The following is a 17802-nucleotide window of genomic DNA, read 5'->3' on the forward strand; positions in this document are numbered from 1 at the left end:
TGATGTTTGTTTCAATTACATAACTTCCTTCCGGGCATCCATTCTCATCCTTGAAAAGTGAGAAGCCAGGGCACAGGCAGCCCCACGGCCCAGAGAAGCCAAACCCAGTTCTCCTCTACTCCCAGGTAGCCAGAGATGACCCACCAGCCCAACCCCTGCACACCCGCCCTCCCTACTTCATCGGAACACACATTCACAGAGTACTGGACACTGTTCTAAGCACTTGGCATTAGGGCGCCTGGGTGGCTCAGTCGGTTGGGCATCCGACTTCACTCAGGTCATGATCTAGAGGTCCGTGGGTTCAAGCGCCAGGTCTGGCTCTGTGCTGACAGTTCGGAGCCTGTACCTGCTTCAGATTGTCTCCCTCTCTCTCTGCCCCTCCCCCACTCATGTTCTTTCTCTCTCTCAAAAAATGAATAAACACTAAAAATTTTTTTTTTTTTAAATAATAAGCATTTGGTATTAACTTGCTGAATTCTCACTGCATTCAAGTGAGTGCCATCATCCTTATTTTACAGATGAGGAAACTGGGGCACAGAGAGATTAAGCCACTTGGCCAAAGCTGCAGGGCATGTGGGAATTGGAGCCGGGGCTCATTGCTGCCATGCCAGACTTCAGTTCCTGGGCCAGCCAGGGGTGCGGCATCTCCCTGCACGGCCTCTGGCACACCAGCCCCATGGGGCCACTGTAGCAGCAGCCTGGGGGAACCCTGTCCTCAGGAGGTGGACAAATCCCCAACGGGCCCCCATTCTCCACGCGGCAAGGAGCCCGGGGTCCCTGAGCGCCAGGGTCGCAGCTCCGCCCTCTGCATCCAACGCTCCCACCCCACCCCAACCCCTGCTCCCATTCCCAGGTGCATTCAAACCTCAGCTATTCCAAGATGCCATCTGGGGCCCCCCGAAGAGCCATCATCCTCTGCCCTGCAACCCTCTTGATCTCATCACTGTCTGCCATTAGATTACACTTTTTCGTGAACTGTCTCCCCAACTAGAAGGAAGGGCCGAAAAGACCAGTCTTTTGTCAATGTGCTACAGCACCTTCAGCTCCCAGAACAGTGACACTTAGGAGAACCCGAGAAAGATTTGTTACTGTGAGTGATGCAACAAGTCGATCCCCTCTTCCCCTGGGACACAGCCCACACACTTGCATCTATTCTCACAGTGGTCAAACCACACTAGTTCACCCATAATATCAACAACTAGCATGGCACCAGTCTGGGGTCTTTGGAGGCTAAGAAGAAGAAGAAGAAGAAAAAGGTTCTCTCAGATGAAGAGAGAAGTTTGGGCAAGTTCATGAAGACCTTGACGGGACTCCACACCGCTCCTCTGGTCTTTGCGTTCATTCTGATCTTTTCTGTGCTCCTTGCTGGTCTGTGAGTCTGAGTGGCTTCAGGTGCAGCGTGCCTGCCAGGGAATAAAAGAGCAACTTGACTCAAGGCCTCAGCACGGGTCAGATTTTACACGGAGCGGACAGAAGGAAGATGGGAGCTCTTACTGACCAAGGACTCTTGTTCACACGTGATGAAGCAGGACATGCCATCTAAGAGTACAAGGGGAGAGCAGTGAGGGGCACGAAGCGCGGCCTGTGAGAGAGACGAGGCAGGAGAGGTGAAGAGGTAGAAACAAATGGGACTGTTGAGGCATCCTGTTCAACACGGTCCTGGCCACAAGAGTGCCTAGAGACTGGCCTCTGTGACCCTGGAGCCTGCCGGGAAGGGAGGGGAGGTCCACAGAGCCTCCGCCCATCGGGGAAGAGAAGAATTCACGTTAGCGAACACGATCTCCCTTGATAAGCTGCTCCACAAATAACTGTAGGGGATGCGCCATCCTGGCACAGGGTGTCTGGCACATGCGGGAGCTCTGTGACAGGAGAAGGCAGAGCGGCTGGCGTCTGCTTCTGGTGGTGACTCAGGCCAAGTGCATGTGAAGGGCTTATGTAACTGAGAAGGACGTCTTCACATCCCCATGTCTACTCACATGCTCCGCAGTGGTCTCCATTGCTTAGTTTACTCACTTCTGGGCAGGATTTGGGTCAAGTCTGTGGGCACTTGCTGGTCCAGGGCCGTCAAAGAGGTTTTGTACTCTCAGGGAGAAGACCTGTATGTTCGCTGAGGCCAGCTTAGTAGGAGACACGGCCCACCCCGCATCCTGACGATGAGCGACACGTGGAGAAAACAGGTTGCAAAACACCCCCAGTAACTGATCACATATGTTCTTCCCTTAGAAAACACCCATCAGATGGGAGGAAAACAGAGACACGGCAAATAAACTCAGATGTTTTATTCTGTAAAGCACATATGCACATATTTCAAACACAGAAAATGAATCTGGGAGTAAATGCCGTAACAGATCAGCCACTGACCATCATGCAGCAAGGTAAGTGAGATGGGTCCGCCGGCCCTTCTAAGCCCACAGCGCCTGCAGGAGGGTGGAAAACCAGGATACTGAATCCCTACAGACTGCCAAAGAAAATGCAACCGAAACGGCAGGCTCCTAGTGACGAGAAAAACTTACAAATAGAATCAAAACTGATTCAAGTCATACAGTGAAAGCACAAAAGGAAAAAGGAAAGAGATCAATATGATCTGAAACAACCATTTAATAGTAAGTTGCTAACCTTTAATTGGACCTCCAGTCCAAGATGCCTGAGGACGCGCCAGTGCTCCCGTGCGGGGTCACTCAGAATGGCCTGTGGGCCCTGTGTGGGATGCTCTTCTAATCCTGAGGGTCCCCCAGCAAGACGCAGCGGAGGACTGGGCCTTGTCTCCAAGTGCCCAGATGTTAACAGGACTCTGGACTTCCTGAGGTTCCATGAAAGTCTCTCCGGTTCCTAGACCTCTTCACCCAGGCCCATGGCCTCTCCTCTTCCCCGATTTCTTTTATACGCCTGACTCTAGGTTTCTAGAAGATCTTTGAGAATTACCTGCTAGAGTGAATGCTGGATTTTTTAAGTGTGTGTCCTGGCCTCATGGACAAGTCATACTGTCCAGGCATTTTTGGCACTTCCTTCCCTCATGCCTAACAGAGTCCTTCCTCCCCTGGCTAGAGATTCCAGCCATTCCCTGTTATTAAAACAAGTGTAATTAACATTAGCAACAAGCTGGACTGAACAAACCAGTGAAACTGACGTTTTCCACCTGTCTTTCTCCTTTTGTGTTACTCTGCCAGTTATAAATATATCCCTGTAACTCAACTTCATGGGGATTTTATCAATTCAGTAGCAGCTTAACCTAAAATCTGTTGGTCTTAATGATACTGATGTTTCTAAAGGCCAAGCCAAATGGCTCTTTCTCAATCTTGTCTCATAAAAGTCTCAAAGTCTCTAAAGAGAAAACTAAAGGACCAGGTTAGCCATGCATCATGTAAGCAACTCATAAAAAAAACTGGATAGACAAGTATGATCACTACACTTGAAATGTACTAAAAGGAAAAAAAAAAAAAAAAGGGATATTAACATATTAAGTTACTACAGTGATTATTTTAATAATCTTCAGTAAGAGCCCACAATTGTTTTCCATTCAAGAATGCCTGGGATCAAATGTTCTAGGCCAATTATTTCAGACTGCAGGACTAATTCTAATTGGGAACAGACTACAGACCTGAAGTTCAGGGGAAAAAGTGCTGAGAGTCACGTCTAAGGTTTTAATTGCCCTTCTGCTACATAATGTTGCTCAGGAGAACACAGAAGTCAGTAATGACAAGGACTTATTAAGGCAAAGAGCTATTAAGGAAAAACCATAAGAATACAAGAAACAACAAAGGACTAGAAAAAGTAACACAATTTTTAAAAACATAAATATGGAGCAGAAAGAAAAAGGGATAAAAGATTTAGATCATCTAAATGCCACAGGAAAGAAAAATGCTTTGGGTTTTCCTGATACGTGGCAAATCAGAAGTCCTTTCCTCAAATTTCACAGGCATTGTTTCCACGTTACTGATCTACGAGCTGCCATTTTCCTTCTGAAGATATGTTCATTGCATAAAAACATATGCAAAAAGTAAAAAGAAGAAAAAAAATCCACTCCCTCTTCAAAGAAGAAGCTCTTTTACAACTATGAGACTGAATCATCTGTCTCTCTTTCTATACTGCCAGCTGCACTCCAGAAAACAGAACAGCTAATTTCTACTCTAGAGCCATTTACTTAATTTTTAAGCTCTTTTGAGTGAGGACACTGCTTTAACTTTTATAAAGGAGGGAAGGGACAACAGAGAAGAAAAGGACAGTGGCACATTCTGTGCCAACTCAACTCAAACAAGACCAGGTTCCTCACCATCCATGTGGAAAATGAAACTTAGATCTTTACCATGTAGGTGATTTTTAAATATTTAACGCTTTACTCAAGATAAAAGCACAAGTCTGTCCTAACTAGAGTAGTATTAAAATGTGACTATTTTACTTGTTCTTCAAAGAAAAAAAACAAACAGAACAAAAAACTAAGAAAGATAGGTATGTTTCCTTGCAAGCAAAATGGAGAAAAAGGTATTATTGTTGTTACCATGATTATTAAGCCACAGACACATAAAATCCACAAAATGGATTGGTGGCTTTGGAAATGCAGTATCATATCGAAGGTGCAGACTGTTTGGAACGTTCTGTACATATCGGGCTGAAACAAGAACCAAAGCAAACCTCAACCCCACCAGCAATGAAATGCCCCTGTGACCTTGGCAAAGACGGCATGGTCTGCTCCCCAGCAGTAAGATCACGCTCCTCTCTGGCGCTACGCAGAACCATCCCAAGTCCACAGGTGAGGCTGAAGGGTTCCCGCTGCACCCAGTGTGAAGCACGTGCATCATTGGACCAATTTCGGAATAGATTTTTATAAATATATACAAATCAGTTACAGGCACTTGAAATGTCTTTGGCTGGAATAACCCAACATTGCAAGATAATATATTCACAGAGTGTCCAGGCCCAGGCTGGGTTCAGCAGGTAATGATTATGGTTCTCTCAGTCTCTCTTACAAAACGGGTAGTTGTGGGATTAGGCATCAGCCAAAGCCACCTAGAAAAGAAGAGGAGGAGCAATCCGGTCACACGGTAAAGCCCAGGTAACTCAGCCCCGCCCAGTACTCTTACTGAGTTCGGGTCCCCAACCAAACACCAGGGAGCCATACGGAATGCATCGATCAGGCAGGGGAATTACTAAATCCCTAAGTAAACAATGTCACTTGGTAGAGAATGAAGAGAAATCTCAAAGTCCATTGCAGGAAGTAGCTGATCTAGTGGAAACACCATGCTGAGACAGAGTTAACAGTTTTCAAACCCTGATCAGCATTCTAGGAGAGGATTTCTCAAGCCGATAGAAACCACGAGGAAACAGCCCTTCAGGGTCGGCTGCTCTCCAGCAGGACTTTGAGAACAATGCCCAATCAGTACCTTTTGCCAGCTAAGGCTTGGGTATACGACTGAAAATCCAAAATCATCATTTAGGCTGAGAGTAGACTACATCTGATAAAAAGACAGGAACGAGTGTCACTAATCGAGCTAGTGAGTTTGAGCCCTATGTTGGGCTCTGTGCTGAAAGCTTGGAGCCTGGAGTCTGTTTCAGATCCTGTGTCTCCCTCTCTCTCTGCCCCTCCCCTGCTCGCAGTCTGTATGTGTCTCTCTCTCAAAAAGAAACAAACATAAAAAAAAAAAAAAAAGACAGTAACTAATTTCTCTGGTGGAAAGGTGCCATCCACAATAAATGGAACGGGGACTAAGTGGGGACTTCCTGTCTGCAGAGATCTCCAGCAAAATCTCGGCCAGACCCCACCCACTGCTCACCTTCTCAGGACAAAAGTCAGGATTGCTCTGACGCAACTTGCTGGGTCTGCCTTTGATAACCGCATAGCAAAACATTGTTATCACCATCACGAAGAGGAAGTAACTGGTGTGCATGAGATGCAAATTTATTAATGAACGGTCATCCTAAATGAAGAGAATAAACCAGAAACATCTGCACTGAGTTACTGGAAGATTTTAATGCTGGGTTTCTGGAAACAGGGTTCATAACCTCCTGACTCGCCTAAACTTGAATTCTCAAACTGAAACGAGGTTTCTCTTTTTCTCTTCTAAGCTATTAAAGCTGGATCTAAGTAAAGATGGTATTCCTGGAACCACCCACTCCTTCCTAAGGCAGCCCCCTGCCCTGGCTTCTGCACTCCTATACTGCCCAGGAACCCAAGAATGCCCTGTCCCCATTTCCCCCCACCCCTGAAGTTCCCAGAGACCAGAGGCCTTAATCCAGACCCTTCTCTTGAGTCCTCTGACTGCCCTCAGGTCACATGGCTGACAGCCCAAGACTGTGTTCCTAATTCCTTGTCACTCCCCCACCAGGAAGGCTTCTCCCCTTGGGCAGCTTCATTCCTCTGCCTTTCTCCCACTTTTCAAGTCCCTGATTCACTCCTCTCTGACCTCCCACGTGCAGTCAGTCACCAGGCCTGCCAGCTGCCGCGTCCCAGCCATGCTTCCCTCCCTTTTCCTTCACACGTCTCCAGGCCTTGAAACATCAAGCCTTGGGCTCCATCGCATAAACACATCATCAGGTGGGAGACCAGCCTTCCTAACACACTGCTTCACAAAGACCCTATAGTGTCCCTCAGCAAGGCATAAAGGTCTTTCTGGAACCAGGACTCTGCCCAGCATCCAGCCTGATCTCCATTGGTGACTCCTTGCAGGGCCCCAGCCCACCAACTTCTACAACTTGATAAAATGAGATGTAAGAGAAAAGGACCAGGCAAAAAGAAAAGAAACCCACCTGACATACAGTGACCAGAACAAAAGTAAGGGCGTTTACAATAATCTGTGCAGTCTGTTAAAAGCAGGTTCAAGTCTAAGCAGGAGGCTAAATGAGCCTCCCATCCACTGGTCCAGATCCACTGGTCTTCCTCCTTATTATGTAAGATTCCCTCCAGCTCTCCATATCTGGCCAAAGACTCAGCTCCTCCTATTTACTTCTACCTTTCTAAATTCCAAACTTATTTATTTTGCTCAAATTGACGCTAACCAAATATTCTGAGTGGCGGTGTGACTGAGCAGACGGTATAAGCACCTCTCGTCACCCCCATGGGTCGGGCACACGACAGCTGCTCAACGAGTAACCGCAGCCGAGCAGCACAGAAAATGAGCAACAAATGCAGGGCTGGTTAGCTAAAAAGGTGGCCTATTTCCCCAAGTCTCTAGTCTCCCGACCCAGCTGGAAATCTAGAATGGCGTGAGCTAAGCTAGCCCACCGAGGTAAAGAGGGCCTACGCTAACAGTTCTCAGACGCAGGGACACACACACGACTTTTCTCACTTACATCCGGAACAATAACTGTAAGCTTGGGATTTAAAGCATGATAGACTTTTCCAATGGCCCCCTTGTAACACCAGAAAGGATTGTAATCTTGAGCGTATTTTGTGTTGGCATCTCTGGCAGTCGTGAAGATCTTGTACCAGAGCGTGGCGTTGCTGTATGTGTCAGGAACACAGTGCGGTGGCTGCCTGCAGGGGAAGAGTGGCAAAGACACGTGCTCAGTGGCCTGAGACGGTTCCTTGTGTCTCCCCCGCAGCCCCAGCACAATACTGAGCACAGCCACACGCGTGGAAAGGAGAGATAAGAGACATACATTTAAGGAAAGTCACATGATGTTTTTCGTTCACAGATTTCTAAAAAATTATTAAACACGTAACGGAATAAGAAATCGGCGTGTCACATTCACGAGTCCGGTTGTTAAGACCTTTGCCTCCGTAGGTCAGTCAACACGGTTCTCTCGCGTACGACGCAGCCAAAGAGACACTTGCTCCTTTTAAGCCCAGTTTCTCAAATTATCTAAATTCTTAGTCACAACTGGAAGTTTTATGCACAGACGACTCCATTATATTATATATAATTGGTTATACACAGCCAATAGCAAATGTTTAACTTACCTGCTCTTGTCCTACAATCTCCAAATGTCTCAAATAGATAAATCACAGGGTAACTATTCTTATTTAAAAAAGGGTTCATCACAGAATTCTTTTAAATAGGCTACGTCTAATGTATTTTATGTATCTATAGATTATTATATCCTTCACAGAGAAAGGAGAGGCAAAACCCAAAAACCTTAAAAGACCAAGTGGTAACACTGATAGCCATGCAAAAAATTCGAAGCAGAAATTTCACCGACAGAAACTGTTTCACAGAAAATAAGATTCATTTATGCTCTCGATTTAAAAAATAACTCCTTCTGAATAACGGAGATCAAAACTTCACGTTTCGGGAAGCTTCATTATGTCATTCTGGTCACAGGATCAGCTCTTATCTTTTCTGTGACATGCTTCCACCAACAGGAAAGGCAGCCTAAGAACATGTAACAAAAACCAGATGCTTTTACCACCTGCGGAAGGATTCACTCGCTCTTTAATAATTCTATGCAGAAATTCTACCTGTAAGATTCCAAAGTCAACGTAAATAATCCTTCAGCCACGTCTGGCTGTGACAGTCCTGCAGAGTAATTGACTGGAAGCCACCCTGAGAGTCTGCTGCTAAAGTGCCCCAGTCATACTCTGGTACATGGAGCTCGTGACACGCAACCACTGGGCCCAGGAAGCCACTTACACGGTGACGGGGAACACGCCAGGGTTGGCTGTGAGGGTCATGCAGGCTGTGAACACCACCTGCTCACAGTGACCGTGAAGGGCGCAGTCGTCCGAACTCCAGGCTGTAGGCAGGGTAAAGGTAATGTTTATCTCCTCGTGGGCTTCCCTGCCTAGGAAAGAGAAATCGGGGTGGGGGGGTGTTTGGTAAACAAAGGTAAGAACTCATATATTTGTTATGTTCTGGGATTTCAATGAATCCTGGAATCAAACCCACCCGGAATCACCTATCAGCCCACAGAAGAAACACACCTGCCTTCGTGGGATTTTAGGAACAAGAGTTCTGAGCCAGGCTCTGAGGCCTGCTCACCTGGTAGAGCCACAGCTTGGCAAATGAGAGGGGCCGCTGTTTGCCAGCGCCTAGAGATGTCAGGCAAGGGCCCACAGTGACTGAGTTGGAAAGCTGGGGGCTGGGTGAGCCATGATTACCACTATTTTCGCATGTGAATAGCACTCGTACCATTTTCAAATTGCTTTTGTATGTGTTCTTTCACGTAAAGTGTGCCATTAGCCCATGAACGTGACCACAGAAGTACTGATGTTCCCCTTTCACGTAGGAGCAGACTGAGGATCAGAAGGTCTAACGGACTTAAGGAAGGGCAGGGAACTGGTAAGGGCTAAAGAAGCTTCAACAAAAATGAAGGTCTTCTGATACCACAGCGGAAGGTCCACTTGATGCCCAGAAGTCACCCTCTCACCTCAGTCCCACGGGAGCAGCTCTCGCCTGTTAAAACCAGTAGGAGGCTGCCAAGCACTTTAAGCTACCTGAGGACTTTAAGAGGCTCTTGGTAACAAAGAACCAAAGATACTTCTTCTAAGGTCCAGGCCTCCGCAATGAAGCCTTTCCTAATTATCCCAGCTTCCACTACTTCCTCAACACTCTCCTGAATCACTTAATAGTCTGTCATGGTCAGAGGACACTATTGGTCAAAGGGCAGTGCTCACTGTTCTGTAGATGTTTATTTTTGTTTATTTTTTTTTATTTTTTGAGAGAGGGTGCGCAAGTGGGAGAGGGGCAGGAGAGGAGAGAGAGAGAATGTTAAGTAGGCTCCACACCCAACGCGAAACCCAATTTGGGGCTTGATCTCACAACTGTGAGATCACTACCTGGAGCTAAAATCAAGAGTTGGATGCTCAACTGACTGAGCCGCCCAGGCGCCCCTAGGTGTTAATTTTTAATATTACTTAACACGCACTTAATATAGCATTTCCTTTGCGCCACGAACTATTTTAAGTGCCTGATGAATATTAACTCATGTTATCCTTGTCTCTTCCATAATCCTAAAATTCCAACTGGACAGAACCAGACCTTAGTTCTGACCTTAGTTTTTCTAGTTCTTTTCAGCAGCTAGGGCTGAGCTAATGTAGGCATTCAAAAATTTGTAGACTATAACAATATTTATATTTGTAGACTAATAACAATATTTATAGTATGTATTGAAAACTCCATGATGAGAAACTTGAATAAAAATTTGTGCTTGTAAGTATTAAAACCAGAACGAGGCCTTAAAGTTGCTTCTCGGCTGCTTTTATTGAGCGCCTACTATATACCAAACACTTTAAGTGAAGATGTAGTAGAAATAGTTCCTTCTTGACTTCATTTAGTTCAAACTCAAGAAAAGGGGAGACATGCAAAAATAAAAATAGTCTGATGAGTAAAGACCACATACTACTAATACTCTTTCTTCGAAGAGTTGTTGCCTAAGAAAATCTAGAAGGAAAATGGCTACACTCACACACCTGAAAGTCCAATCTGATGCCCTAAAATGGTCGAGTACAGATGGGTGACATTGCGGGAGTACCCTCCAAAGGGCTTCAGCGGGTCCAGGGTTAGGGTGATCGCAACTGAGATGTTAACTGGGCCTGAATCCTCCAGGGCCTGAGGGGACTGGGTGGACGCTCTGGCCTGCCCGCTGGTCATTGTGCTCTCCGGAGCCGTGGTGTCATTTGTGAGGTGCTTTAACGTTTCATTCTCGGATACACACAAGTCCAAATCGTTAAACCGCAGCAGAAACGTGTTCCAATCCTGCAGTAAAATGCAACAGAGGGAAGTAAGTGTGAGAAAGTTGGAAAGTGCTGCCACCACACCATCTGGCCACGACCTGACGACCCCCCAGTGTGGCGTCACAGGGCTGCAGGGGAATGACACTTCTGAGTCACTCATTTAAAACAGCAATGACAATACAGCCATCAGCCTCTTGTGTTGGTGTAACAGTGGGGTTTCCAAATCACTCTCATATTCACAATCTAAAATATGAATTCTTAACTGGCATGAGATATTAAATATACCAGGAGATTAAACCAACTTATTCAAGAAACTGTGTAGAAAACAAACCAAAATAGCACATACTTATAGAAAATGATCTAGCTTCAGAACCAAACCTGAAAAGAAAGCTTAAATGAAAGTAATAAAAGTTAAAATTAAAAATTAAAAGCATTCATCCAAATTTAATTAGCCAAAAAAATAATCCATTATTTTTAAGATTTTGTTTTTAAGTAATCTCTACACTCAATGTGGGGCTTGAATTCACAATCCCAAGCTCAAGAGTCACCCGCTCTACCAACTAAGCCAGCAGGCGCCCCACAATTAGTTATTTTTTAAAAATTAGGCAGCCTTGGGGTGTCTTGCTGGCTTAGTCAGAAGGAAAGGCATGCAACTCTTGATCTTGGGGTTGTGAGTTCAAGCCCCACGCTGGGTGCAGAGATTACTTAAATAAATAAAACTTAGAAAATAAATAAGTAAATAAGGCTGCCTTAAAATAATTCCTCAAGGGGCGCCTGGGTGGCGCAGTCGGTTAAGCGTCCGACTTCAGCCAGGTCACGATCTCGCGGTCTGTGAGTTCGAGCCCCGCGTCAAGCTCTGGGCTGATGGCTCGGAGCCTGGAGCCTGTTTCCGATTCTGTGTCTCCCTCTCTCTCTGCCCCTCCCCCGTTCATGCTCTGTCTCTGTCTGTCCCAAAAATAAATAAAAATGTTGAAAAAAAAAATTTAAAAAAAAAAAAAAATAATAATAATTCCTCAAAAGGGCAATTCTATACATCTTGCTTTCTCTCTGTAGAATGCAAAAGTGTAGTCAATACCAATATTCATGTGGTACTTCCCCCGCCTTGTCATGGACTTTGGAACATGACCACCTTAAAACAGAACAATTTCAGAAAGGAAGGGAAACGATATTTATCAGGCTTCTCTTACGGTCTGTACTGATGATTTAAATCATAAGCAATTTTAAAATTTTTTTTTTTTTCAACGTTTATTTATTTTTGGGACAGAGAGAGACAGAGCATGAACGGGGGAGGGGCAGAGAGAGAGGGAGACACAGAATCGGAAACAGGCTCCAGGCTCTGAGCCATCAGCCCAGAGCCCGACGCGGGGCTCGAACTCACGGACCGCGAGATCGTGACCTGGCTGAAGTCGGACGCGTAACCGACTGCGCCACCCAGGCGCCCCTAATCATAAGCAATTTTAAAAACACATACAGCTGATTATGTCATGATTAAACTGAAACCAACCTAGTAAAGTACCCACCTGGTTCTATTTTAATTTTCACAGAAATGCAAAGATGAACTCAGGCTGAAACAGTGACAACAAACTAATCTAGGCTGTCCGACAGAACTTCTCTGTCCCAGCAACATTAGTCTACAAAAAGTTGCCAAATGTGAAGACAAACCCAGTTACACTTCCAATTACTCTAACACTAGCCACTGATTAAAAATGCCACTTGAGGGGCGCCTGGATGGTTCAGTCGGTGGAGCGTCCAACTTCGGCTCAGGTCATGATCTCACAGTTTGTGAATTCGAGCCCCACATCGAGCCTGGAACCGGCTTTGGATTCTGTGTCTCCCTCTCTCTGCCTCTCCCTCACTCGTGTTCTCTCTCTCAGAAATAAATAAACATCAAAAAAAAATTTTTTTTAATGCTATTTGATATCCCTGACTCTCCTTCAGGGAGGTGGATTTGAGGCTTTCTCTCTCGTCCCCTCATGAGGCTACCTCTCAAAAAACCTTTTCCTTGCTGCATTAAATAAAAAGCCATCTGAGCAATCCTTTGAGCAGTCAAGTGAGTCTACCTTTACAGCATCAGCGGATCAGTGCATGGTATTTAGTAAGACTGCAACTCGATGTATAAAATTACACTCTCCCCAAACCTACAAACTCAGGAGACCTGAGCTGAAATTGAACTGAAAATTAGAGCTGAAAATGAACATTCTAGTCCCATCCCTTCATACTTCCAGACATGAGGGAACTGAGGCCCAGAGCAACTTTAAGGGCTCTCCAGTCCCACAGCTGAAGGCACAATCTGGATTAAGTTTTTTGACTCATAGCCCCAAACTTCACCCATATTCCTCAGATCCTCATTGAAAAGAAAAGCACTAAGTTAATCATAACCAAAGCTCTGCAGTATCCTGGCACTGCTTTCCTGCAGAGTTCAAGTCCATTTTGAACAGCTGGTCAAAGCCAATGTCAGGCTCCATTTTGATTATTAAAGACTAATTATCCAGGCTACCTCTTAATCACTTAGCTTGGCTGAGTGTTCAACATGGCCTTGGGCTCTGAAGAAAAGTAATGCCAGGATGCTGCGGAGCCCTGGTTCTGACTAGAATATTCATTTTCAGCCCTAATGTGAGTACAGCCTATTTGCACAAGCTTTAAAGATTCAGAGTCAGAAAAGAGGGAAAACTGAGCCAGCCAGTAGGTCTCTTCTTGGTTAGAAACTCTTTGAAAGGGTTTCATGGTAGAAATAGCTAAAACTTGTTACCTAAACTGTCCGAAAGAGTTCACTTGTGAAGGTGGCCCTTCCTGTCAAGGTATTCTAGGATCTAGAATACCAGAGAGCAGAAAAGGCCATGATCCCCATTACACAGGGTAGAAGCCTCCTCTTAGTCACGAGGCACACACAATGAGGCAACGCTGCAGTCTCAACCCCCACTCCCACTCCCACCTAGGAACACACCCAAGAAGAAAAAGGGTAAGAGAAGGAACTCCGGGAATCTACGATGACAGGTACTCATTTGTCCTGAAAGAAACTTTATCCACCAGTAAATTCACCGTATCATTAATTCAGCATTATTTCTAACATGTAAAATATATTTATTAATAGGTACATTATCATTCACTTCTGTTAAGAATTGTTAATTTTGTATTGTTTTCTTTGTATTTGCAAAAATACACCTTTTAAGATCTGTATTATGAGTGTTCAAACTATTATATGCCTAGATTAAGGATTAAAGAGCAATACCCTAATAATGTATTTAAACTGACCACAACATAAAAATCTAGAAAGCAAGTTTGTAGATAACTGAAATTCAGCCTAATAAAAAAGACAAATATATTTGGAAATAAGACCCAGGTATTCTATTTCTTTAGCATCCCTTCTTTGGCAGTGAAAAAGCTATCGGTACAGCTAAAAGAAATTCCATGACATGTGGCTTCAAGGTAACAAATATTTACAGTTTTCAAAAACAGCAATTAGCTAATTTAAGATAAATTTAAATTACTTATTATTAATTTAATAACAGCAAATATGTTAGTTCCTGGCCTTCCTGACACAAACATTTTTACAAATATATTTTCCAAAATACATGTTTCATTGCTGAAATAGTCTAACTAAAACTGATGGCATTATTTAAATCAACAGTTACCTAACTAGATACCTTCTAACAAAGTGAGTCATAGGGAAGACAAAAGATTGTGAATAAATGCTGCTCTTTCTCACTGGGTTAGAATGTCCCCACCAAAGAAAGGTGTGTGGAGAGCGCAAGGGTGTTCTCCCACTGGGTAAGGTCGGGCCAGCCTGACAGGAAAACTTGAAATATACAATACCTCTGCCATTTCCGGTGACTTAATCTCCTTGATTTTGAAGAAATAGCCCAAGGTCAGGAAAGCTATTGCCATGGCGCTGACACTGATCATAAAGACCACAAGGGGAGGCCGGCTGCTGATGTACAGCTTCAGGTTCTCCAGGGGGTTGATGTTGAACATTATTCTGATCAGCTCCACCTAAAAGGGATTAATCAGAAGACTCACGGACTGACTCACCCCAAGAAACCCTATGATCCCCATTGTTGTTTCCTTTAATGGTGTTGAGGGGTGAGCGGTGCCTAGCTGGCTCAGTCAGTTAACCGTCCAACTCTTGATTTCAGCTCAGGTCATGATCTCGTGGTTCGTGGGTTCAAGCCTAGCTCAGCTAACAGCACAGAGCTTGCTTGGGATTCTCTCTCCCCACCATCCCCTGTCCCTTCCCGGCTCGCACGTACATGTTCTCTCTCTCTCTCTCCCTCTCAAAATAAATAAACTTAAAAAAAAAAAAAAAAGAAACTATAAAAGAAATGGCATTGGGGGTAATGAGGTCACTCACTACTGAACTTGAGAAATGTTTGATCATAAATCCACTCCAAAGCCTAGAAGGCAAAAACACTAAATGTGAACTGTCATTATGTCAAAGTAGTAAGATATTGAAAGATACGCATTTCTCTTTCCATCTGAATCTAATTATTCTATAATGAACACTTACTCTTCCATAAACACTATTATAATAGCACTTGTTACTGCCACTTAAGATAATGCGGAACTAGGTCAGTAATATGATATAAATACATGCCAACACATACAAAAAGAAATCGAGGATGCTCTCATTTCCTACCAAAGGCTGACTTCTATTTGTTCAATTCTGTCCTGTTCACTGCCATACTCATGTCCATCCCAGCGACAGGCAGAGAGGCACGTAATAAATATTTAATTATACCACTCCCCTGCTTACAGCCCTCCGAAGGCTTCCCACTGGACCTAGGATGAGATCGGTGATAGCTCCATGGCCCACAGGGTTTCATGATCCAGAAGTGGCACCACTTCCCCTGCTCCCTCCCTCACCACGCTCTGGCCACACTGGCCTTGCTATTGTTTAGGATCACCTTGTCACTTTCTACAAGGAAGTCAGCAGGGACTCGGCCGGAGACTGCGCGCTGAATCTGTAGATCAGTTTGGGGAATGCTGCCATCTTAACAGTATTCTCTTCCAGTCCGTGAACCTTGCCATTTGGATTTTCTCTAATTTATTCCAATACGTTTTGTAGTTTTCAAAGTATACATTTACACTTTTTTTGCCAAATGTATTCCTAAGTATTTTATTCTTCCTGGAATTTTTGAACATGTCCTTTATGAAGGTGTCCCCCCCCCCCAATTTCCACGTTTGCTCTTTGTAAAATACAGGTTTCCACTCAATAGCCTTCCCTGACCACCCTCAGCCCCCCTTCCCCCCCGCACCTCTCAGTACCCTGCGTTAGTCCCTTCACACTGTTAAGTGCCAGTCAAGAGTATAATTAATTTTCCACTTGTGTGTTGTCTCTCATCCCTGGTTTCTGGGCTCCATGACAACAGGAATTTTGCCAGTCTTGATCACTGTGATGGCCCTGGTCCCTGGCCCCTCAATCTGACATGTCATAAGCAATTATATACATGAACAGACTACAACACTAAACAAAGCAACTAAAAAAAATCTGTGATAGCTTTTAAATTTAAGAGCAAAAAAGATGCATCCACACCCCCTAAGAACTAACAGCAACCACTTGCAATAAGGCAGGCTGTGTATTCGTTAGCCCTCATGAGAATCCTTTAAGATGGAAAATAATATCTTTTGTGCTCTCCCCAGAGGCAACAACCATGTATGTTCTGTGTACTTTTACTACATGTATATGTTTAATCAGATACAATTACTGATATTGCATACGAAGAGTTGTGAAAAATGATATACTGACTATATCCTTCTGCTCTTTTCACCCAACGTTCGGTTTTGGAAGTTTATCTGTTCACCTATGCAGATCTAGTTACTGAATTTATCTACTGTGTAATATGCAGCTGTAGCTGGGTTTTGCTGGACTGCGGAGCCCAGCGAGATTCTTCTTGGGTTGCCTCAGCCAGGGCCCTGCGGCAGGCACAAGAGTGGCTCTGACACAAGTAGGTCACAGGGTAGGCCCATGTGCAACCTGACCTGGTCACACCAGACGGCTCTCCAAAGAAGCCATGCCGGTCTACACTTCCTCCAGCAATGAAAGGGCTTGCTCAGTTTCCCAAAACTTGTACCAACACTTGATATTCTCAAGTAAACTTACTGATTTGGACCAATGTGGAAGGTTATCTCATCATTTATTTTATTGTTTTTATTTTAGAGAGAGCAAGCACAAGAGGGGGAGAGGAACAGAGGGAGAAAGAATCCTAAGCAGGCTCCACACTCAGTGCAGAACCAGATGTGGAGCTCAATCCCACGACCCTGGGATCAAGACCTGAGCCGAAATCAAGAGTTGGACGCTCAACAGACTGAGCTACCTCATCATTACTTTAAATCGCATCTCCCTTGAACTGAGCATCTTTTCACTTCATCAGCCAGTTAGGTTCTTCCTAGGTAAACTGCCATTTACTAGTTAAGATGTTTGTCTATTTCTTATTAATGTTCAGGAGCTCTTTTTACATTCTGGATACTAAGTCTTTTCCAATTTTTTATGTTGTATGTAACTACTCCAAGTTTGTGGATTTTTCTTTAATGTAGTCACAGTATTCTTGCCATATGAGAGGTTCTTGATTTTTTTAAACAGCTTTACTGAGATATAATTCACATACCACGCAATTCAGCCATTTAATATATACAGTTCAATTCACAGGATCGGTAACGATCGCTATAGTTGATTTTCAAACATTTTCATCATCTCATAAAAAAAACCCATACTCTTTAGCAGTAACCTCCTATTCCTTCCAGCCCTAAGGAAACCACTAATGAACTTCGTCTCTATGTATCTGCCCATTCTAAACATTTCAAATGAATGGAATCATAACACGTGGCCTTTGGTGACCTGACTTCTTTCACTTAGCACGATGTTTTCAAGGTTCATCCACATTGTAGCACATACCAGTACTTCATTCCTTTTTATTGCCCCAAATATTCCATTGTATGAAAATTTTTTTCATACATTTTGCTTATCTATTCATCAGTTGATAGACATTTGTTTCTACTTTTCATCTATTATGAATAATGCTGCTAAGAACATGCATGTGTCTTGTGCGGACATAAGTTTCCACTTCTCTTAGCTGGATCTGTCCTATATATCCTAAGAGCGGCACTGCTGACTCATATGGTAACATGTTCAACCTTTGGTGGACCTGCCAGGATATTTTCCAAAGCAACTCCCACTCTGAATTCTCACCAGTAGCGTGTGT

The 17802-nt window shown here is 44.3% G+C and overlaps 1 protein-coding gene across 2 annotated transcripts in view; it reads right to left on the reverse strand.

The window, feature by feature from the left end:
• Nucleotides 1–2264: 2264 nt before the first annotated feature.
• The window catches only part of TMEM248 (transmembrane protein 248), a 42424-nt gene continuing 26886 nt past the window's right edge, over nucleotides 2265–17802 (reverse strand). For both annotated transcript variants that reach the window (XM_086692051.1, XM_025923395.2), the window contains exons 2-7: nucleotides 14420–14596; nucleotides 10343–10628; nucleotides 8565–8715; nucleotides 7285–7468; nucleotides 5769–5912; nucleotides 2265–5004 (exon numbers count right to left, since the gene is read on the reverse strand). In XM_086692051.1, the coding sequence (XP_086548177.1) occupies nucleotides 4984–5004; nucleotides 5769–5912; nucleotides 7285–7468; nucleotides 8565–8715; nucleotides 10343–10628; nucleotides 14420–14596 (963 nt within the window). In that variant the 3' untranslated portion in view covers nucleotides 2265–4983. The remainder of the gene's footprint in view (nucleotides 5005–5768; nucleotides 5913–7284; nucleotides 7469–8564; nucleotides 8716–10342; nucleotides 10629–14419; nucleotides 14597–17802) is intronic.

Source organism: Puma concolor, chromosome E3 (genome assembly GCF_028749965.1).
Source record: "Puma concolor isolate L17-30 chromosome E3, mPumCon1.1.hap2, whole genome shotgun sequence".
NCBI lineage: Eukaryota > Metazoa > Chordata > Mammalia > Carnivora > Felidae > Puma > Puma concolor.